The sequence below is a fragment of the Tetrao urogallus genome, assembly GCF_951394365.1.
Source record: "Tetrao urogallus genome assembly, chromosome: 8".
NCBI classification, from domain to species: domain Eukaryota; kingdom Metazoa; phylum Chordata; class Aves; order Galliformes; family Phasianidae; genus Tetrao; species Tetrao urogallus.
Genome location: NC_136821.1, coordinates 11125233 through 11149344, shown reverse-complemented (window position 1 = coordinate 11149344; position 24112 = coordinate 11125233). Strand labels below are relative to the sequence as shown.

The following is a 24112-nucleotide window of genomic DNA, read 5'->3' as shown; positions in this document are numbered from 1 at the left end:
ATTGTAGAGTGTAACATACTGCTAGCTTAAAAAAACAGTGATAGTCATTTTTGGACTTTGTTATAACACAACAGTGCTGTGCAGCAACCTGCCATCACACCTCATTTACTGCAGCACGCTTTTGACTTCTAGAGCTCTATAACACTGCAGTGATTTTTACCCATTATTCTTCTGGTCAAGTTGTCATTAAGTAGTTTGGAATAGAAATACTAATTGTGTGATCACCAGCAATGCATATTTTCTCTAAAAACAAAACTGGAAATGAAGTCTGTTGCTAATTATGACTCTGTTCCCTGAGCGCTTACACCATGGACAGTTTTAGTGACATGAGAAAAAGTACCATGAGTGGTAAGGACTCAGGGCAGCTGTGTTTAAAAGGTGCCAAATAATTGATTTGGGGCTGAGAGTCTACAGTTTGTTCATCCCTCACCTGGAGTAAAGGGAGCAGAGGATACTCACTGCACCTCCTGTGTTCCTCCATCTCTATCAACAGAATCGTAGAATCATAGAATCGTTTGAGTTGGAGGGACCTTTAAAGGTTGTCTGGTCCAACTCCCTGCAATGAACAGGAACACCTACAGTTTGATCAGGGAATGTCTGCAAGGACAGGGCATCCACCACAGATACATTACTGGGGTATGAAAACCTTGTTTCCAGAAGCAGAGCTTCATTTTTAATGCCTCTGCCTGCTGCACCTTGGCTCCAGCCCATTGCCTCTAGCTAGCCCCAGGGAGTTGGTGGGGTTTCTGATCACCGCTGACCTAGATTGGGGCTGAACCAGTGACCTACATATGAAGGGTGACATACTTCTGCAATCCCCTGAGCCAGCATGTCCCTCACCTGAGTGTAAAGTAAACTACATGTTTTGGACTATGCTAAATGGCTTGTGATTCACCCTGGCTGTGATCTCTGCCAGGTGAGCCAGGTGATGCTGGGGTCTCACAGTCCAGGCAGCTTAACCCTGAGCTTGCAAGCCTGCAGAATAGAGTTGGGAAAAGCTGGGGGATGTGTGGCTGCAAAGCCAGATGTGTTCTGAGCTCCCTGCCAAGGGCTTTGCTGTTTTTAAACATAAGAAGCAAAGGAATTATGGTCAGTCTGATACATGGGTCAGAAAGTTTGCTGAGGTTCACACGAGACAAAGCTTGCTTTTGCAGCAAAGCACAATAGCAAGCTTGTTGTTGCATTGAAGCACCTACCTGGGATGCTGCATCCTCTACGAAGTCCTGGCCAAACTCAGTCAGTCACTAGCCAAAGTGCTAAACGCTGTTTGAAATAATCCCTCATCGTTTCTTCTCCTCCCACCGCTGCAGCCCTGCATTCAGCTTCCCGCACCCCATCAACCCCGTGACGTACCAGCAGATCCTGACCCAGCAGCGAGGTCTGAGCTCGGCTTTTGGGCACACTCCTCCCCTCATCCAGCCGTCTCCCACCTTTCCCCCTCGGCAGCACATGGCCGTCATCTCCGTCAACGCACCTCCGGCACAGAGCAGCAGCAACAGCAACTGCATCTCCGACTCCAGTCAGGTAGGGGTGGCTCTCACCTTACAGCACTCTTTATTCCTCCTGACAAAGCATTTCTGGACTTGTCGCAGTCAGATTCTGCACCCACCTCCCACTTTGAACACCCACACACTCACATACCAGTGCAGGAGCCATGGCCTTGATCTGGCAAAGCACTGAACATGACACGCAGGGCCATCTCAGGCAGCAAATCTCCTTGAGCACCTGTCACATGCTGCTGAAGTCAGTGGGATTTGGCACATGCTGAAGTGTTTTGCCACATAAGCAGATGAATACTGTGAATCAAGCTTTGTTGGTCTTTCACCTGTCCCTTTTTCCTACTGATGTGGATCATGCAGATAGTTTTAAAGCACATGACTCCTTCCCTCACAAGCAGGTAAGTGCATCCTGTGGGACCTCTCACCATTTTACATATTGTTCCCTTTTTTCACTTGTCACTTTCTCTCTCATGTCTCTGCTGATGATTTTAAGTTTTGCAGAATCAAAGGCCATATTTTGAGTATTAGGAATGCTGCAATGTGTATGAGGTCATACACCTCACCTGGTCCATACCGATACCTACGCACTCACACACATATCTCTGTGTGCACATATCCTCCCTACGCACATATGCAGTGAATATGCGTAGCACAATTTTTAACATTTTTTCTTCTCCTTTTCATTCCTTTGAAGTTTAAATTGCAATTGCTTTTCTCCCCAGAGACTTACTTCACCTCATTTCACACCCATTTCAAATTGTTGTTTTAGTTGCACTATCCTGAACTTTTTAGACTGGTTTATTGTTTTAGGATTTCTCATGGCTGCTGAACTGCAAACTCTGTTTGTTATTGAAGGCTATTTGATTGATTGGTTTTGTTTTCTTCTCACAAACTGGCTACCAAAATAATGTGGCTGGTAGGAGTTATGCCTCTGTTTAATAACTTGCATGACCAATCTTGAGCAATTAGCAAGAGTAGTGTATTTAAAATGTTAACGTTCCAATTTTATGAACATACAATGGGATTTTTTTTCTCATGAAGTTGTTTTCATTTTTTTAAAAGCTTAGCAAAATATACACGCTGCCTTTCATGCACCCAGCATGAAGGAGCCCTCACATGTAACCAGAGGCCCCCACTCTTCTTGGGAATTCATTTTCTCAACAAGTCGTTTCATCACATTGAGAAATAAAATCGTGTCTTGGGTGGGTCTTACATAACATTTTCATGGATCTGACAGGGACTGCATCGTTCCAAAAGAGCCAGGCTTGCTGATGAGCTTGCAGAAGCTGATGGTGCCCTTTATGTTCCCCTCTTTCTGGCTTGCACAAACCCTCACAGGCTAGTTTTCACACGAAGCCCGTGGCAGCAGGCCAGCATGCCATTGTCCGCATCCGCTCTTGACGTTCAACTTTGACTGATTTTTTAGTTGACTTTGAACAACGCTGTGGGCTGCATTGAGTCTCTCATCCCAAACCCTGTACCACATCTTGCCTGGTTTTCCTTCCTAGAGCAAGCAGAGCAGCGAGTCAGCCGTGAGCAGCACCGTCAATCCTGTAATTAACAAGCGCACCAAAGTCAAGACCGAAGTCGAGGGCTTGCCCCCAGTATCCCCAACCACGCAGGTAACCTCCTTGGTGCGAGACGTGTTGGGGCCCGAGGCAGCAAAGCTGCTGGGTCTTCTTGCCTCTGGGAACGATGCTGTTGGCATGTTTTGATGCAGTGACTGACTGAAGCATTCAGTGGGTGCTTAAGACTCAGCATGCAGCTGCTGTGGTTGGATACAGATAGAGGAGGGAGGGAATATTTGAAGCATGATAACTTTAAAAAATGGCATTGGAGTTTTCTGTGCTGCAAAGCAAGCAGTATTGGTGTTTCAGAGCAAACATAGATTACAGGGAATTCTTGCATGTAGGTAGAAAGCTTGCAGAAAAAAAAGGACTCCTTGATTCAACAAGGAATTGCTCCTAGCAACATCCTTTACACCAGTGTCACATTTGACACCAAGAAGGGCCCAAATTCCCCTTGCTTTCTTCCCAGAGCTCTGTGATTGCAAACTGTTTAATGGCTGACAGTATCCATCTGACCATCCTTTATCACAACTGTAAACTATCAGGAGTGCTCTGGGCACTTCATTTTCATGAAATATTAGGCCATGTTATTGTCAGGCGAATGGAAGAGTTGATGACAAATTTCTCCTCCTGCCCTGGTTCAGGAGCAGGTCTCAGCATGATGCATGGGGACAGCAATGTGTGCAGTCATCAGGGGGCTGGTAAAATTGATGAAGATAGCATATCAGGGAAAGATAAACATGCTGTAGTCAGCATGATTAGGGCAAAGAGGCATCTCTCTGGAGCTTTGAGTTTAGGAGCACATCCACACACTGCTGGAAAAGCACATGCCCCAAAAAGCCAATCTGGCCAACACCTAGGCTAATAGGCAACATGTTTCTTTCCTGCAGCAAATGAAAAAAGATTTGAAAGCCATCACCAGCTTTCTAAAGCATCTGTAGCAGAGGAGCTGTGGGACAGACAGCTACTTCCTTGATGGCTGTCATTGACAGCAAGGAGTGCCTGTAAAGCACCAGCCTGCTCTCCCTGCAGCTCTGCCCCAGTGCTTCATCCACTGAGTCCCACATGAAATAAGCACTGCAAGAAGGGAGGGAATTGTTTAAAGTGGTACATGGAAGCTTGATTAGAAGAACAAGATGAAATTAAGAGAAAGAAAATGTATTCTTGTTATCTAATGGTTCCTAATGAGGAAATATGTGGAGTAATACCCCAAGAGAAACGTAGGTTTCACATCTTGCAACATTTCAGTATTGACTGAGAGATTATTGGAATATGTCTTGTGAGAGACAGTCCATTCCTGGCAGGGAGATCAGGTTAGAAGATTGAATGTCACGGGTGTCTCCTTTTAAGCTGGTCTAAGCAACAACCAGCTTTTGAAATTTGGGGATTTCCATTCTGCAGGAGACTGCTGAAAACCTGATTACTGAGGAACAGCCATCCCAAAAAAGCATCCATATGTGTGTTTTGTTTTGGAAATGCTGCATTTAAAAAACCTCATGTGAGTTGTGGTTTGGGTGTCTAAAATCCTTGCCAGACAGTATCTCCCATGCTGGTGTGTGCTATAAAAAATGTGATCCAGACAAAATCCGTGGAACACAGTGAAGCATCAGGCAAGACAGACCTGAGTTACTGTGTTCTTATGATACCACAGTAGCTCCAATGCAGGCTCAGATTAATGTTGAACTAGCCAGAAATGAAACGTGTCAATCCTCTTCAACAAATTAAAAAGGTTTCTGTTCAGTTTTTTCAGCAGAAAGTAGAAACATTTTGGCAAAATGATATTTTTAGGAGAAAATTTCACTTTTTCAGAGACAGCTTTTTGTGGAAAGAAGCATCTCAATAAAAGTATTGTTCACAGCTCATTCAAATAGAGCTGCTGGAAAAAGAAAGTGCTGTTTGAACTTTCTGAGGCTATTGCTCAGATATACTTTAAATCTCCAGAAACCTTTCTGTGAATTTCTACAGTTTCCTTTCCCAGGAGCCACCTTGCAATACATATATATGCATATATATATATATGTATTTAGATGAAGAGCTAATTAAAACAAATCTCTTCCTCTCCGTATCTAAACCGTTGAACTGAAAAGTCACAGCTGGCATGTATGTCATGAGCTAGTTAATGAAAATTGTTGAACTCTCATACAGCACATCTTACTTTCCAAGCCATAGAATGCCGTTAAGTCATTAATCATTGCAGCCTCTCAGTAGGCACTGCAAAGATGTTGATGGGGAAGGAGATGGCAGCCAAATAGGTCCATCTGGGCAGGTCAGAGACAATTTGAGATGGGTCTAGCTGTGGCCAAATACTAAAGGGGCCAAGCGGAGCATCAGATCACAACAATGTCTGATGGAGTTAGTCATCCAGGTGCTCCTGTGCCCTACAGGTGGGATGATCTGCGCTGGGCAGAGGTAGTAATTGGGAGGAAAAGGAATGAATTGGTTCAGAACCAACAGGGTTTGTTTTGCATTGCTGAATTCCAGAGTCAGTACTGGCTGCTGGTTGCTTTGTCTGTAGTGAAAGTAGCTGTGGCTCGTACTGTGTGACCGTTGTCCCTCTGACTTGTAGTAATTTGCATTCACGTTCTGTTACACTGTTATGTAGGTGTCAATGTTTTAATCCTTGCAGCAGCCATATAAAATGTCTTCTGTGATTCATTTAGCTCTGAGGAGTTGGGTAGGCAGAGAAGTTCAGGGGAGAGCTCACAGTGTGCCTAGGATTAGATTAACTCATTTATGAAGACTCCATACTGGAGCCAGAGCCCCTGGATCTCTGCTCTGCAATCCACTCATCATAGAGTCTTGCTCAAGATTTTTACATTTGCCAGTCCCAGAAAGTTCTGAAGGCTCAACACTTTTTCCCTGTGGAGTGTCCCACTGCCATAATTTTTTGGGTAACAGTTAAGCATCATTTTCTGATCTACTGAAAGATAAAATAAATGCCTCTCTGCAGCCCATATCAGGTGAGACTAGTAACTATAAACTTTGGCTGCTTTCTTCATGCTTGTATTTCCCTCACCTCCACAGATCAGAAGTGTTGCTCCAGCAAAGGACAAAAACAAACATCAAAAGCTTTTTCCTTTCTCCAGCCTTTCCTGCAGCTGCTCCTGACCTGACTGGAGCCAGCACCACTGCAACCATGGCTTTAGGGCGTTTCGTGTATTGTCATTAACTCTGATCCATTTCTGCCAAAGCTCCGTAACTCATTATTTCTCTGTAATCAAGGATGCTGTATTGCTACAATGAGCTCACCTTAGTGATCAGTTGGTACCTGCCTTGTAATCTATGAGTGACAGAGGAATTCAGATGAAAGAAGTTCACCTTATACACTGCACTGTTGTGTCTTGCAGGAGCATCTGACAGACCTGAAAGAAGATCTAGATAAGGATGAATGTAAACAGGAGCCTGAGGTTATTTATGAGACAAACTGTCACTGGGAAGGGTGCACAAAGGAATATGACACTCAAGAGCAGCTCGTCCATGTGAGTAATGGCTGGGAGGAAACTCCAGTGATAAATTTGGGTTTCTGTGCACTTGTCCTCATTTTTTATCACTAGCTGCTGTACAGCCAGAGCCCACTCTGGGAGCTACTAAAGGTGCAAATCAGAGATACGATGTGTAAACACTGCCAAAGCAGGTTGCTGCTCCCTGAGGAGTTTAGCTGCAAGAAGCATCTCATAGATTATTTGATGTTGCTCTCTCCCCAGCTGCTGAGGCTGCAATTTTGGTCTCCCTTGTGCACAATCTAGTAAAAGAAGATCCACGTATAGGACCTGATCAGAAAATGGGGAGGACTGAGTCCTTCTCTCAGGCTGTATTCACTGAGCCTCCTCATACAGCTACACTAGTGTGCAAGGATGATCTGTAGCATCCACAGACCTTGGCCAGTGGTACAAGCTGTGGGGCCATGTCACTTAGGGACTGTTGACGTGCCCAGCTCATTCCTCTCACCTCCCTGCCCATAAGCAGAAATAGAGCACTTCCAGAGTGTGGAGATATGCTACAGTGTCTCCCTCAGGGTCTGAAATAAAGAAAGTGGGCTGATTTTTTAAAAATTGGGAAATAAGGTTTCAATAATCACAGTGATGTCCCCAAACTAATGTCAAAGCTGCTCTCTGAAGGATCTCCAAACCAAGTCATTTGAACCAAATTTTCAGTTCTAATTAATTCCAAGAACCTTTTGTGTGCTTTGCATCGTGTGGGAATCCACTGTTTGGTTTTTCTTTGGCTTCTGGGGTTGACAAATCCCTCAAACTCCAAGCAAATCCCTGAGAAACTGTGTCTGAGCCCCATCCTGCCCTCAGCCCTGCAACCTCCCAGTCCTCATTTGGGCCCTGTGGTGTGAGCCCTGCTTGTTGGACACCAGCCTGGGCCTGCTGGGAATTCATCAGCCTCAGCAACAATGCTTTGTTGTAGGTCTTCATTTGACTGTAGTCATGTTTAGATGCCACCAAGTAAGCATTAGTCTCTATCCCTCAAGTTCTGCACACAAATGTAACCTTAAGCTCAGAGAGTGTGCTCCAAATGATCATCTGGGGCATTTACTTTTCTTCAACTTAAAGCTAAACACCTGCCCAACCAACCAGATGTCACCCATTCAGAACAAGTCCTTGAGGACAAACAGATTTGGAAATTGTTTTCAAGGGCCAAATGAGCAATATGCATTTCTGTTTAATGGATTGCACTTTGTGCCTCAGGGTGGTGCTTTACTGTAGTTAAACCACAACGGCCATGTCGGATGGGCCGGTCTCACTTTTGTCCAGCAGTATTTGTGCACTTCCCTCTCAAACGTAAGAAAAACCCTTTAACTCTGCCCAGTGCAGGGCAGATCCAGGCAGCTCAGCACAATTTATTTCCAGAGAAAAGCCAAAGAAAAATATTTGACAGAATGTCCAAGATTTTCCTAAATTTGGATGGTTTTAAAAACGGATATGTCTGTACTATGATTACTAGCAATGTGGGGCTGTGGATTTGGGATGCCCAAAATACACATGTAAATGAAATACAGATGTCATGGGCCAATTTCTGAGAAGGTGGCATCCCACCATGCATGGAAAAAATTCTGTTTGTGTGCAGAGCAAAGTACTTGGGCATGCAGGGCCTGTTTTGCACATGCAGTGGGCAATGTGCTTGTGGGAGCAGTGCGTGTCAAAGAGGAGCAGCAGGAATGAGAATGTATTTTTTCAAGCACTGCTACTGCTTCCAGCCTAGAAGGCTGCACACATCTCAGAGAAGCCCAAGGAAAGCCATAGGCTTGTTAGGGTTTTAGTGAGGGCTGCGGAGCAGTGTAGTTAAGTGTGGTAAGACGTGTGACTGTTCCTGCGTGGTGTGATGGGAAGCAGATGTTGCCCAGACAGTGAGTTCATAAGCCTTAAGGGGGGCTGCAGTCTTCCACCAATAAAAGTGTCTTCCTCTGGCCCAAGGGGAATCCAATAGGAGAGCTTACACGCTTCCTGCTAGCACTGCTTTGCATAGTCTTGGTTGCAAGTCAGATTCCCACGCAAACAGAGCCAGGAGGCATCTTTGCAGTCCGGTCTAGATATGGTTTAATGTGTCCATAGGTCTCCCAGGGGGCTAACCAGATTTCTGCCAAAATATCACACCAGTGTCATGTTATAAAATCAGAACCATAGGCAGCTGTGCTCCAGTCCCACCTGAAACCTAACCCAAACCTGTCTGCCACAGCCTCCCTCCGTCATCTGGGCATGTGGCAGGTCTTTGTTCCCAGGCCTGGATCATGCATACAGAATGCCAGGCGTAAGTTAGTCAGGGCCATGAAGGCACACTGCTCTGTTTTCCTGAGTTTCTGTGTCCTCACACTGCCCCGCCACCCCAACAAATCTCATCCCAAGCCACAACATGTGTGCCTGGCCTTGGCCAGGGGGTGGAGACGGGGACTGGAAAAAAATCTCAGCACAAAAAAACAAAACCCAAACCCAAAGTGGTTTATTTTAGGATTTCCTGTCAGTGAATGTCTGCTGAAAACACAGGAGCAAGGACAGGCATTATTTTTGGCAGCAAGACCCCATTCAGAGAGACGAGGCTGCTGCTGCAGCCAGGCTTCCAATGGGCCGGTCTCTGACTCTGTTTATTTTCATCAGGGCCTCATCTGCCTCTGAATGGTGAAAAGCAACCCTCATCTTCCTCTCAGGGAAGATGAAGGCATTGTTCTGCATCTGACTTTTCAGAAGGAGGATTTTAGTGACCCAAGAAACTAGCGGTCACTGGGGCCACCAAGCTCTACCTAGCACATAGCTCTCAGTTGCTGTCATTTCCTGCCTGCCCCACTCTGAGGCAAGTGGAGGTTTCAGGGCCAGCACTGTCTGGCTCATCTCCTCTGCCCCCTCTTTTGGCATCTCTCCACAAAGGGGTCCTGTCTGCATGGTGTGGTGTGGGAGGTTTCAGCAGACAGAAATGACACTGTCATGGATCAGAATATTCTGAGTTGGAAAGGACCCATAAAGATCATTGAGTCTGATTCCTGTCAACTAGGGTCCACTAGCATTATCCTCCCTTCACCCATTAGCACTGGCACTGGGCAGCCCCGGAGACACCAAGAGGGCTACTTGCTCCCTGGCACTGCATGTCTCCCTTGCTTTTGCAGCACTTATGGAAAACCTCTGATTTATAGCTGCTTTGGACCCAGCACCCAGCTGGACATGCCAGACCACAGCACTGGTCCCTGTGTCCCTGTGGGCAGAGGGGTTATTGGGGTTATCTATGCACCTGGCACCCAGGTGCAATGCCCAATGACAAGCACTGGGGAGGGCATGGCTGGTTTTGGGAACACCATCTGTGCTTTGCTGGCATCAGCTCTTCCAGAAGTGACCTGTTTTTCCCTTCTCTCCCACCAGCACATCAACAATGATCATATCCACGGGGAGAAGAAGGAGTTTGTCTGCCGCTGGCAGGACTGCACGCGGGAGCAGAAGCCCTTCAAAGCTCAGTACATGCTGGTGGTGCACATGCGAAGGCACACTGGAGAGAAGCCCCACAAGTGCACGGTGAGCTGGCGGGGGTGTGCAGAACTTCTCAGCTTGTCAATTGGGACACTGGATTTTGGGTCACATAAACTTGCAGACAGGATCATCGCTGCTTGCAGGTCGCACCCTGGGGAAAGTGCAGCAGGAGGAGGGCAATTGAGAGGCTGGTGGGCAAAACTATTTCATGGAGAAAGTGGGTTCAGCTCTACCACAGGGATACAGAGTGACTCCGGACAGGTCACTTAATATGCAAAAAAGGCAACTTAGTGCTTGTGTCCAAGAAGGAAACTCAGGAACAGCACACTATAGGGAAGCAGCCAGCCTTGGTTGTGTGTAATTCAGCATCACATTCAGCACTGCCCAGCACTACTGCTGGGGGCTGCAAGTTTCCTGCACCCGTGTATCCAGGTATGCACTCCTGCCTCCCCTGTTTTAATTCAGAGGTGATGAAAACCCTGGGGAACCTTGGGAAGAGCTCTGTTCCCAAACCTTCTGCATGCACACAGCATAGCACCTAGCATTAATCACTCGTTGAGGAACAGTGTAGGCTGCCATTTTGTATCTCAGTCCTGAGGGTAGAGACTCACCTCTTCCTCAGCCTTGAGGGATTGAAGCCCATGTCTCCCATCCCATGTGGATCTCTCATCAAGCCACTGGCTGATGTGGGGCAGCCAAGGACGCGTGAGAGGGAACACTGGAAAGAAGTGAGCCATGGAGCTCAGTGGCTGCGGCCAGCTGGTAGGAGAGGAACTCATCATCTCTTCCCACAAATACTTCAGCCCTAGGGTCCAGCTGTATCTTCTGCTATCTTCTGCTCCCACCCTCTTCCTCTTGCCAGGACCTCTTCCACTGCCAGCATTATGCTGTTCCTCTCCCCAGGGTCTCCAGAATGAGCCTCTCTTTCTGCTTGGCAGATGTCTGAGCCCTCCTCCAGTATCTTCCTCCTCTTCTGCTGCATTAGTCCAGCCTCCAGCCCTGCTCCCCCCAGCTCTGTTCCAGCTCCTGCTTACAAATACTAGGATATGTATTATTTGCTTGCTGCACAACTTTTTATCAGTCTTCCAGCTCTGTGTTCATTTAATTTAGAGCCTAAGCTCCCCAGGGCATGGGGCCGTGTCTTTTGTTTTAATCTTCTAAAGTACCTTGCCCAGTTCTCATGCTTTACCAATCTTACTTTTGAAAGTATCAAGGCGTATTGATCTGTGGTGTGCTGCAAAGTAAGCAGGAAGGGAAGACTAGCCCTATCCTTGCAGGTGGAAGGACTGAGAAGGTGAAAAGTAGCAGGGACTTTTTCAGTACTGAGATGGAGCAGGAAAATCCTCAGCTGCTCAATCCCACCTCGCTCCAGTCTTGATTTTCTCTCACTGGAGCAATTACAGAGCTGTGGGAATTTGCAGTCTTGAGCCATCCTCTGCCTGCAGGAGAACTGTGCTGCTTCTGCGTGTGATGTGTCAGAGAAACTCTCTCTGAAGAGGAGCGCTGACCATTTCCAATTGCCTGCGATACATGGAAGCTCTGCAGATGGTGCCCTTCTTTGGCAGAACATTCCTTGCCTGAGTCTGGCAGTGATTTTTCCAAGTGCCATTCATTTCAGACAAGAAGTTTGTGGTGTACATAAAGCTACAGATGAACCCCATTGCAGCTTGGGATCCGGTAAAGAACTGTTTCAACAAATGACAGCCAGAACTCCCACTGACATAATCAAATCCACGCCTGAGAGTGGGAACCGCTTTGAACAAACACGGGATGCTTTGCTGAGATCTTATTCGAAAATGGGACCTCAGAATTTTTCTTCTTTAAATGCGTGTGTGTCAGTATCTGTCAAAACCAAAATGGACACTTGAGTTGAACTCATGCTGAGTTCCTTTTGTTTTTCAGCGAGTGGAATGTTGTGTTTCAGTAACCGTAAATGACTCCAGTTGTAAAGGACTGTCTGCCTATGCCAAGGGAAGGAAATGCTATACTGTGCTTCTTCACAGTTACAGCATGTTCCATGGATCTAATGGACTGAGGAAGGTTGTCTGAGGAAGGCGAACCAGATTCATCCCACCCAAACATACCTACAGAAGGAATCATCTCTTGAAGGATGTTCCTTGAGGAGATCTGGGTATCAGAAGATCACAGAGCCCTTATTTCCACCATCCCCATGCCAGACCATAAAGGGATACCTGAATTTGCTGTGTCTTTTTCAGCACAGTGGAGCTGTATGGGATCATCCTGTGCCCATGTGCTGGGATCTTAGATAACAAGGAATGGGAGAACCTAGTTAGAGGAGCCCTACCTGTGCAGAGCCAGGACAGTGGCACCTGAACTACTGCACCTAAGCTCACCCCATGGTTGGTGTGAGGGCTGCATTCAGCCAGAATTTGTAAGGAAAGCCCCACATTTCTTAAAATTCAGCATTTGTAAGTTCCCACACGCTTCATCAAAGAGCATTTAAGACAACTTCTTGGATTTGAGTGACTGGTGAGATCCTTCATGCTGCAGATGGGGCAGGTGCAGGGAGAAACTTCCAAGCAGAGCAGAGGGTGGCGGGACTGCATCTCCTGAAGTCTGACTTTATCTCCCAAACTGCTCCTTCTCGTTGTGTGGGCAGCTGGTTTCCTTCCAGGAGCAAGGCTTCTGGCCTGTACTCTCGTCCAAGAATCCATCTGTCTTCAAGATTGAGAGCCTTGTTTTTTAAACTGGTAATGTCAGACAGCCTGACCACAGCATCTTCCGAGAGTAGACCCAAGCTGTAATTTGGGAAACTTCAAAGCTTGCGGGATTTTTACTTGTGTGTTAGAGAATGGTCTGATCTTTCCAGCTCTGGAGCTAGGGAAGCTGCAAGGCTGGTCAAGCTGTCGAGAAGCCATCGATTCTCTGGGTGAGAGGAAAGGATCTCCATCTCTGAGTATGTTAGTTGCAGAGGGATGGCTAAGAGAATGGAGGGCTGTTCAGCCCTGCTGGAAAAAGCAGTTTCTTGTTGAAATGTCAGGTGTGTATCCGACAAGGAGCAGCACCTTAAGTGTGAGTCACTGCTGAAACTCTCAGCATGCCTAGGGAGGGGAATTCTCCCAACAAAGTGGATGTTGTTCCCTAAAACACAAGCCCTTTAAATGGAAGGGAAAAAAAAAAAAAAAAAAAAAAGAAAGAATGAGAAACAGATGAGAAGGGTTTAGGCAGGAGGGAAATCAATTTTTTCTGGTTAATTAATCACCCCTCTTGTGTTGTTTTTTTTTATTTTAGTTTGAGGGTTGCTCCAAGGCTTACTCCCGCCTGGAGAACTTAAAGACACACCTGAGGTCCCACACTGGAGAAAAACCGTACGTCTGTGAGCATGAAGGCTGCAATAAAGCCTTTTCCAATGCCTCGGATAGAGCCAAGCACCAAAACAGGACGCATTCCAATGAGGTAAGCCTGGGCTCACCGCAGCTCAACGGAGGGCTTTTTTTTAATTCTGCTGACAATAAACATGCACTTTACATGCTGGACTCATGTAAAAAGAAACCTACTGTAATGAGAGGTTTTTCTTATTTTTTAATGGGATTTATTTTGCTGAAGAGCCAGACCACATTAGCTTTATATTTATGAAAGCCATGTTTGAAATCATAAACAGATGTTAAAGTATGCAAACTTCTTAATCGGCTTTGGAAATTAAAGTGAGCATTTTCCAAATTCATAATTTTTAATAGTGTGAATAGGATTGTACGTTTGTGCATGTAGTGTTTCATATTAGTGTAGCACAGACTCTCAGTAGTATAACAGCTACCCGGGATTCTGACACTCTGGAAATAATACTTCCTCCATCGTTTGATGTACAATGATAGAGCACAATGCAATGCTTTGTTAACCTTGGCTAATTAAGACCCGCTATTAGTACTAGGGGAGCAGAGGAAATTGCCTTTATTGTAACGCATGTGATGGTCTGTTGCAATCAACCATAGCTGATGATTGAAATTTATATTACCACTAATTAGCTGACGGGGGGGAGAAAAAACAACACTCTGAAGTTCTAATAATGTTTGTAGCCATGAAGAATTCAGTCTGCAGCCTAATTTGCAACTGTTAAATATAGACTATTGGAGAATGGAACGCAAGTGCCATGGGTGAGAGCTTTTTAAAGCGATGCTGTGTCTACAAAGGGCTTTTGGGGAGTTTCTATCTCTGGTATCATAATATCTGCCAGTAATAACCGCAGCTCGGTTAAAGCTCTTCTGTTGAAGTCAGAAGAGGGATTCAGAGTCTAGGGTACCCTTTTGTTCTGTGTGATGCTGAGACCTGGATCCTAGTACTATTTTAATTTGTTTGGGTATGATCCCAAAAGCCAGGTTTGTCCTTTGCCTGTGAGCAATTTCCTCAGCAATATGAAGGTTAAAATTAACCTGTGTCTGCACTGGGGTTGGTTCAAGGCTGTGCAGACCCTGAGGTCAGGAGTGACCAACAGGACGTGCAGCTTCCCACTTGCTGAGTACGCTAGTCTGTATTCTCAATAGCTGGTGTTTGGTTAAAACAAAATTTGTTTTCTGTTAAAGTTTCTCTAACTGGGTGATAGATAGGGTGATTTACTCTCACTGATAAAACTTCATGTGTTAGAAACAGCTTGTTTTCCAGCCCTGGAATCTTCCTATGCCTTCCTCCAGAATTGGATACAATGTCTCTTTCACTTTTGCTATTTCCCTTCCACAGCACTGTACTGCTAAGCCACTCTTCTTTCTCTCAAGTTAAGTACGTCAATCAAGACTCTGAAGTCTCCCACTAGTACAGCACTGTTTCCTATCTTAAATCAAACTTGTGTGCCTCTTCCGTCCCTAAGGATCCTTATTTGAATGAACCAAGACTTCTTGTACAACTTTCAGTACTGGGTACAGACTCTCTGACCAGTTTGTGTGCATTGAAGCACCTGTGAACTAATTTTATTATGTGAATTATCTTTTGCCCATAGATCCCTTGAACTCTGATCCCTAGAGCTTTTTCAGGATCCCTCCTAGGCATGCCAGAGTCTTCCCTTCTGTTTGTATAAGAGATGTCCCATATTCCTACATATGGAATTTTGCCTTTGGCTGTATTATTACATTACATTTCTTCAAATAGGTTCAGCTTCCCAAGTGATCCAGATCAGGAGCTGCACAAGGTCTGTGATGACTCGGCTCTTCATGCGAGCAAAGCTTGAATGCAAGATGCCTGCTCCTCTGCGTTCCCATTTTGCACAAATGTGAAGCTGTAGGGCAGTAACATCCAGCTCCTTGTGCTCCTGACTTCATGTGCTGATACCCTACAAAGACTGCATCCAACAACACAAATTAAAGACTCAGATAACAGATAGGAATTCTTCCCTCTTCTCTTGCTTTCTGTAGCATTGAACTGTTTAATATTGCTTTTTTTAGCACAGGGTGGTGTCTGCTCCTCAGAATGAGTTTTAGTAGCAGTAATAATATTTCTATAATGCCTCATAGGAGGAGTTGCATGAGATTCATAAACAAGCTATTTTACTTTTTGTGCTTTGGCTTACCCAGCGTTAAAATATATTAAATATTTACCTCAGTGTGGTGTTACAAGCATTTAGTTTATTCAAATGACCTGCCAAGATCAGCCAGGAAGCATGCTTTTGAATAAGAAACAGATTTTTGGGTGATTTTCATGTGCTTATAGTTGTGATTATAGTACACACTCCTTTGTATTTTTTTACTCAAGCTTCTGGATAACACTGGAAAACAGATTAAAAAAAAGAGTAAGAATGGTCATTTTGGGAAGCCTTCAAACAGCATTTATAGGAGCGGTTTTTTTGTGGATCTATTCCAGTGCATTGGCAGAAAAGTACTTAGAGTAGCTGTGAGGCTGAAAGTGGAACTTGTGATGAATTCAGAGCTTCCAGCACAGCAGCACCATCTCAAACAACTGTGGTGCTTCGTATTTGAAGCTCAATAAAAAAAAAAAAAAAAAAAAAAAAAAAAAAGTTAAAAGAAGAAAGAGAAGAAGAGTATCTGTTTGCTTCTGTTTTCAGAAGCATGGCTTCATCCTTGTTTTCCTGTGGCAATCAATGATTCATGAATTCAAGACTAGAGTGCTATCGTCTGAAAAAACATTGCATGTCTGTGGTTTGTTTTGCACAATAACAGATTGCAAGGTGACAGGTGCTGGAGTGGTATGATAGATTGTGTAGGGTTACTCTGGTCCGGCTTGGTTTTGCTGGAATTCCATCAGCCAGGTCTCAGGCATTTTCACGGTGCAGACCTCACCTTAGCAGAGAGAACGTGCTATGACCAGTCCTCTACATCATCTCCTGCCCATTTGTAATCAGGAAACATTCCTGTGGCCACCCAAGCAAATACATACATGGGAAAGTAATATTAGGAAAGTATTTCATGAATTCTTAGCTGTCTTTTAATCCAACAACTGAGAACAAGGAGTTTAGCCAACATCAAATGACTGGCCAGGTCTGTGTGGATCAGCAGCAGCCCATATATCACATCAGGAGTATCTTGGTCTTGGACAACCCTGTGGAGCAGATGCCCCACATTTTGTTGTTGCCAGCAGCCATATTCACTATATTCTCTTGGCCCGTACAATGCACCTGGAATATTTGGGCTTGCTCTAAATATAACACAATATCTGCTTTTATTTACAGAAACCCTATGTCTGTAAAATCCCTGGCTGCACAAAGAGGTACACAGACCCTAGTTCCCTCAGGAAACATGTCAAGACTGTACACGGACCTGATGCCCACGTCACGAAGAAACAGCGCAACGATGTGCACCCAAGGCCACCTCCACTCAAGGAAAATGGGGACAATGAGGCAAGCGCCAAGCAGAGCAGTAAGGTGTCAGAGGAGAGCCCCGAGGCCAACAGTACCACGAGGAGCATGGAGGATTGCTTACAAGTGAAGACGATAAAAACAGAGAATTCTGTGGTAAGAGCAGTTGCTCTTAGAACTCACACGGTTCCTAATTTCTCCAGTACAGTGGGGGCGTGAAGCATTGCATGCCATTTACAGTTGCTCTTCGGCTGCCCACACCCTAGAGTTCAGGTTCAAAGATGAGATTGCAGGTCAGGGCACAGTCCAGAACATTTTGTGCTTTCCTACCCAGCAGCACAAATTTCCATCCATGGAGTCACAGGGGCTATGTGATATCATGCTTGGCCCGCCTGTGTTGTGCACTTGTGTAAAACGTGGCAATATCACAGATTTTCAGTACCCCCCTCACTAATTTAAATTGCACAAGAGATGTAGGACACAGATCGATGAATGTGTCTTTAAGCAGAAGTCCATCCCTTTTCTCCCTCCTCCTTCCCCACCTCCCTCACTGTTCTTCTTTCACTGGAGTTAACAGGGGCCTCTTGAGATCATCTAGTCCAACCCTTTGTCCCAGCTGGAGCTAATTGCTCAGGGATACACCAGTTCACTGCAGGACCCCCATCTGCCAGGAAGGATTGTGGTGGGGTGATAGGGTGGGGGAAGTGATGCCTGCAATGATCAGGTGAGCTGGAATGAACAGTCCTTCTTATTTGACTCACAGAATATGAGCTTGCAGTCAACCATGATCATACTTTACAGCCCCATGAGTTGCCATAAGTTGAAACAAAGACTATTTAAAAACATTCCAGCCATTACAGCAACTCCACGGTAGGCAGTAGCATGGTCAGTGATGCTAACAAAGTACATACGCTGATGGGCCCAAGTGCCTTCAAAACTCATCCAGCACATGCAGGGAGCCCACCTGCTCCTCTGCATACTGCTGCTGGTGAAGGAGATGGGGCACTGAATGCATAGGAGCATTTTTGCCTTTTGATAGTTCTCTTCACCTTCATTCCCAAAGTCCTGGTCTCCTGCACCAGCTGTGTGTGTGGCAGAATATGGGTCAGATGTGGCAGAAATGGCCTTCACCTTTGAAGGAGGATGTAAATACAGTCCCCAGACTTGTTGGTAGAGCTGGAAGGACTTGAACTCCAAAATATATATTTTCTTGACTTGAATCCAGGCTAAAAGATTACTGTTCCAACCAAACAACATACTCTGAAATGACAAGGATTTTATGAAAAAGGCTAAGGGATGTAATTTTTAACAAATTAGAAATGAGTTTCAAGTTTTGGTTATGAAGGATTTGAGCATTTTCACATCCAAAATTGTCTCTGACTAAAAGAACAGTTTTACCTTAATAATACTCTGCACTGGGTTATAAAAATGGTCCATGAGAACAGGTGAACAGAATGACCTCTCTCCAGTACTTTTCCTCTGTGTGTTTTTTTATTATGAAAAAAAAACAAAACCCACAATCACACCTCCCCACCCAGTTCCTTCAGAAGGTGTGGGCTTTTTTTCCCAGCTCTCTGTGCTCCCAGGGCTGCATCCAAGATGTCTTATTGACAGCAGGACCCATGTGTCTGCTGGTCCTCTGTATTCTCCCTGTCCAGTACCTCACCCATGCATGAATAATGAGCAGCATCTATCCTGGAGGATCATCTGATGTTTCCTGGTTAAAATCAGTGGTGAGAGAGAGATGTTTCACTACTTCACTTAATTCTGAGGCCCTGTGTGTCGATCCAGCTTTGGTCTAATCCTAAACCCACAGAAACTGGTGGGAGGGCTTTCCAAGGAGCTTTTGTTTGGGCCCAAAAACTGAAAAGGGGCATTTAAGAATGGTGGACAGAGAAGTTTTACCAGGGTCTGTAGTGATAGGACTAGGGGTTGTGGCTAAAAGAGGGGAGATTTAGATTAGGTATATCCAAGAAAATCTTTCCTCGGAGGGTGGTAAGGCACAGGAACAGGCTGTCTAGAGATGCTGTGGATGTCCCATCCCTGAAAGCATTCAGTACCAGGTTGGGTGGGACTTTGGGCAGTCTGATCTGGTGGAAGGTATGCTCATGGAGGGGTGTTGGACTAGATGACTTTAGAGTTTCTTTCCAACCCAAGCCATTCTGTGATACTATGGCAGGGAAGGCAGGGTATGGAATGAGGAAATATTAGCAATTTGTGTTGTATTCTTCTGCACTCCCCTCTTCCTCCATATACTAACATGGTCTTTTCTGTCGTTGCTGTCTTTGTCCTAACAACCTGTTCTTTATTCCTGCTTACCCTTCCTTACTCTACCTTCCTAAGGACAGTCGGTACTAAGGTGAGCAAAGAAATCCTTTGTATTAAAATTGCTGAATAAAGTACGGTTTCTAGCAGACCTCCTGCCTCTAGCTAAATCTGCAGAGAGGAGGTGGAGGCATGCAGACTGAAGTGATGGTGGGGAACAGAGGATATTTGTTCAAACACAGAAAAAAAGAGAACATAACAATGTCTCAGGACCCTCACTATCCCGTCATTCTGAGTATCACAACTCACCATTAAGTCCCAGGATTGCAGTCTCTGTCATCCTGATTGAAGGGCTATGAGTCCATCAGAGCCAGTCAGACCTGCCAGTGAGAGCTGCTGTAAAACAGTAAACATCACCCTGCACTCCCACCTTGTCTTCAGGCACAGTTTGTTGTCTTTTCAGCGCTCTCACTTTCTCATAGTTGCTAGAGCATGGGCTTCAAGCAGAGAAGCTATGTGTGCTGTCAGGTAGCACCAATGCTACTTCAGAGAAAGTTCAAACCTTTTAGTGTCTACTGCAAATAAACTACCCAATTCTAATGCAATTAATAATGTACATAAATTAAGTATTTATGCTGCTTATCTGTCTTATCTGTAAGTGGAGCTTGCAAACAGTGAATGAGGTTTTTACCTAGGTGGGAAATTTGTCAGCTAATCCAGTTATATGATAGAATGGACAGAAATACATTGTCTTTGAAATACGTAGGCTTTGATCCTATGTTAGATAAGCCAGTGCTTGCTGCCATATGCCTTGCACCAGGTAGCATGTGCTGCTTTCCTTCAAAAAGCACCTGCCCCTTAATATTTTACTGGAACATTGTTTTGGTCCTCTCCATCCTCCACTTGAACACACTGTAGTTTCTCCAGCTGCAGGAGAAGAGAGCCCTGCTCTCCTCCCCAGGGAAGCTGTCCATGTTCTCTGGTAGAGCTGAGATCCTATGGCAGAGAAGGGTAACATGAGGGGAAATATGGGATAGGGCCAAACATGGAACCCATTGAGGGTACTGAGCTCCTGGTTTCTTTTCGCTTGTCCAACTCCTCCTCTGTTCCTTCCCAAGATGTGTCAGTCCAGTCCTGGTGGCCAGTCATCATGCAGCAGTGAGCCGTCACCCCTGGGCAGCACCAACAACAATGACAGTGGAGTAGAAATGAACATGCACAGCGGGGGAAGTCTGGGAGATCTGACGGCGTTGGATGACAGTGCTCCTGTTGTGGACTCAACGGTCTCATCTGGTAATTTGACAGTCAGCCTGCAGCTGAGGAAACACATGACGACAATGCAACGACTTGAACAACTCAAGAAAGAGAAACTCAAGACAGTTAAGGATTCTTGCTCATGGGTGAACCCAGCTCCACAAGGCAGAAACACCAAGCTGCCTCCCATCTCAGGAAATGGTAAGCCATGGGCCTAGGTCTTGTCCTATAGGAATGCTCCAGAACTTGTCTCAGATCTCATAACCAAGAGTCTGCCCTTTAGGATTGTTTCTTATGACTTCTGAGTCAGTCCTTGCTGGGTAGAGATGTTAGGTAAAATGGAGAGCTTGAGTGAAAGCGCAGCTGTCTGGTTATGTGCAAAAGAAACTTGGACTGCAGAGCTATGAAGTGAAGCAGAGAAATCTTATTTCTGGGCTTGTCCAGAACGCAATTGCGGAAGTCTTTAGCATCATAGTGGCAGCCACAAGACTACCTGGATTTGTTCCAACAGTAACAGTTCTCCAAGGGCTGGTGTGTTTCCAAAGAGACTGCTGGAGCACAGCAGCAAACCAGCCATGCCCTCCATACTTTTTCTTGCCCCAGCAGGCCTTTTGTTACTTGAAGAGTAATAGCCAGTAGCAATAATGGCTATTGCCTACAGCTTCATGTACTAGATTTCCACTGGCTGGGGATTCTTGATAACGGTATCTTTATGATCCCTTTTGTGCTCCTCTAATTTCTTTGCCAAGAAGTCTCAAGGTCCCTGTTTGCACTAAACCTCAGGCTTAGTATATTGAATTTTCTTGGTTTAGTCTGGGAAGAACCCTTGACTGTCAGCTTTTGGTCTGGCAGCCTCCTGTGCCTGACTGTTGTGTTTCTGTTCCAGTAAGCAGCTGCGATTGTAGCTACTCATTTGCCCTGTGGTATGGTTCCCACCAGTCCTACTTTTTCCCCACTAAGAGAAGCTCATGTGAGGGCACTACCTCAGCAGCTGGGCTTAGGGGTGCCTAAGTGTGTCTCTGTTTTGGAACCAAGGACATTATCAACTGGAATTTCTCAACTGACTAAATCTTTTCCTTCCCACAATCTTTCTCTTAGGCTCTATTCTAGAAAACAGTGGTGGTTCTTCTGCTACGCTGCCTAATCCGAGAATAATGGAGCTGTCTGTCAATGAGGTTACAATGCTGAATCAAATCAATGAGCGCCGTGATAGTACGACAAGCACCATCAGCTCTGCCTACACCGTGAGCCGCAGATCATCAGGGATTTCCCCGTACTTCTCCAGCCGCCGCTCCAGCGAGGCTTCACAGCTCGGGCACCGTCCCAATAACACGAGCTCTGCTGACTCTTATGACCCAATTTCAACGGATGCTTCCCGCCGGTCAAGTGAGGCAAGCCAGTGCAGCGGGATGCCGGGCCTACTCAACCTCACACCAGCTCAGCACTACAGGCTAAAAGCCAAGTACGCTGCTGCCACAGGGGGCCCTCCTCCAACGCCTCTTCCGAACATGGAGAGGATGACCTTAAAGAACAGAATCTCACTTATGGATGGGCCAGAGCCCACCTTGCCCTCCATTCGCCTCCCACCAGGCCCCAGGCGTTGCAGTGATGGCAACAGCTATGGCTATACATCCACTGCAGCATTTCCCCATGAGGTTCCAGGCAACTGCACGAGACGGGCGAGTGACCCAGTGAGGAGACCTGCTGGAGAGCCCCAGGCCCTCCCAAGAGTTCACCGCTTCAACAGCACCAACAGCATGAACCCCTTCCATCCTGCACATCCTGCCGACAGGAGGAATTTCAGCATGCAGAGCTATGGGCGGTCTGACGGGAGTCTTGCCCGGCACAACTACTCACCCCGGCCACTGAGCATCAGTGAAAACATTGCCATGGAAGCTATGTCTGGGGAGGCAGAGGTGCCCGTTGGAGATGATGACATTATGCTTCCAGATGATGTGGTACAGTACATCAAATCTCAGAACAGCGGGACAGCAGCTGAGAGCACTTCCATGGGGTACAGCAGCGAGATGCAGAGCTTCCATGGAGGCGGGAAGCTGCAGCCACCAGCCTTTCCCAGCCAGCGCAGAATGGCAGTTGCTGAGGCAAGCATGAGCCACTTGGGGCCCATGATGGCAGAGTGTCCCATGAGCTTTGATGCAGCCTCAGATATGAATAAAAATAACATGCCTGTCCAGTGGAATGAAGTAAGCTCGGGTACAGTTGATCTCATGTCCAATCAATCAAAGCAGCAGTTTTCACAAGGGAACTTAGCAGTGGTCCAGCAGAAGCAGAACTTTGGTCAGTACCAGAACTACAGCCAGCAGCAGATGCAGCTACCAGACAACAGCATGAATGTAACACAGCAGAGCTTTATGCAAAGAAATGTGGGCATGGATGGGCAGAGGCTAAACTGTATGCAGCTGCGGCAGCAGCCAATGAGCCTAGGCCCAGGGATGAACCCTGATCTGGGCTCACAGGCAGGGTATAACCAAGCTCATCAGATGCTGAGCCCCAGTGCAATCAACGGAAACCCAAATCAGCTCTCTCCTTCTTGTAGCAACATGGCGACAAAGCCTGGGCCCCACCTCCACCCTCAGCAAATGGACATGGCGACCGACCCATCCTTAATGGTCAGCAGCAACAGCGAACGCACAATGCTGAACCAGGTCATGCATGAACCGAGCCAGCAGAACTACTCGTCTCAGCCAGCCCACATGAACTTCCCCATGGCTCAGGAGGCTTTCCATCAGCCCATCATGCCCTCCAACCAGCAGAGCTTTGAGCCCCAGCAGAGCATGATGGGTTCGGCGGCGCAGACGTATCCACCTGGCATGGTCCAACCTCGTCCCCCCGCTGAGCCCAGCCCAGCCAACAGGCCTCGAGGCCTCCGCACCGTGCAGCAGCTGGGCTACATGAGAACTCCTCATCCTACAAACACCATGAGCCCGGGCCAGGAAGCAGTGGAGGCTGCGCATAAAAGAACCAGCGACATGTTGCCAGCATCGACCCAACAGTGTGCGGATGGCACGAGGGAAAACAATTTGATGTACTATTATGGTCAAATCCACATGTACGAACAAAACAGCGGCTTTGATAATCACTCGGACTGCAGGGTCAGGCAGCAGCAGTGCGCACTGAGCGGCAAGCCGGCCGCTCTGCCATCCCCGGGCACCAACCAGGTGTCCAGCACGGTGGACTCGCAAGGTCTTGAGCCGCCCCAGATTGATTTTGATGCCATCATGGATGATGGGGACCACTCGAGCCTGATGTCAGGAACCCTGAGCCCCAGCATCCTGCAGAACCTCTCCCAGAACTCCTCTCGCCTGACGACTCCACGAAACTCTCTGACTCTGCCCACCATACCTACAGGAATAAGCAATATGGCAATAGGAGATATGAGCTCCATGCTGACCACCCTGGCAGAAGAGAGTAAATTTCTCAACATGATGTCCTAACAGTAAAGCACAAGGCCTGAGCGCTATCCAAGGGGTCTGTGTAAAGCAGGTTTATCAATGTGCTTTTGAAAAATAATCTGTTCCAATAGAGTAGACTTGTTTTTTTTGTTTTTTGGTTTGTTTGTTTTTTTGTTTTTATTTTTTTTTTTTTTTGTAAGTATTAAATACTTTAAAGGGATTCAAAGTAAAAAAAAAAAAAAAAAAAAAAAAAAAAAAAGAAGTCTCTGTACAGAGTTATGTAAGCTACATCCAGGCAGATCAGCACCACAGAGGTGTACCTCTAGTATTACTTTTGGCTTTGTTCCCCAGAGCACTGAACAGTATCACCACCAGGGTGGGAGACTGCATGGTTAAAGAC

At 46.2% G+C, this 24112-nt stretch overlaps 1 protein-coding gene across 1 annotated transcript in view; it reads left to right on the top strand.

Annotated features, from left to right (window-relative positions):
• Positions 1–23754, top strand: part of GLI2 (GLI family zinc finger 2) — a gene marked incomplete at both ends in the record, with an annotated part of 126678 nt that extends 102924 nt beyond the window's left edge. Inside the window, 8 exons of the mRNA XM_079539257.1 lie at positions 1311–1524; positions 3008–3121; positions 6415–6546; positions 9919–10068; positions 13276–13440; positions 16655–16936; positions 20164–20500; positions 21398–23754. Coding sequence (XP_079395383.1) covers positions 1311–1524; positions 3008–3121; positions 6415–6546; positions 9919–10068; positions 13276–13440; positions 16655–16936; positions 20164–20500; positions 21398–23754 — 3751 coding nt within the window. The remainder of the gene's footprint in view (positions 1–1310; positions 1525–3007; positions 3122–6414; positions 6547–9918; positions 10069–13275; positions 13441–16654; positions 16937–20163; positions 20501–21397) is intronic.
• Between the last annotated feature and the right edge of the window lie 358 nt (positions 23755–24112).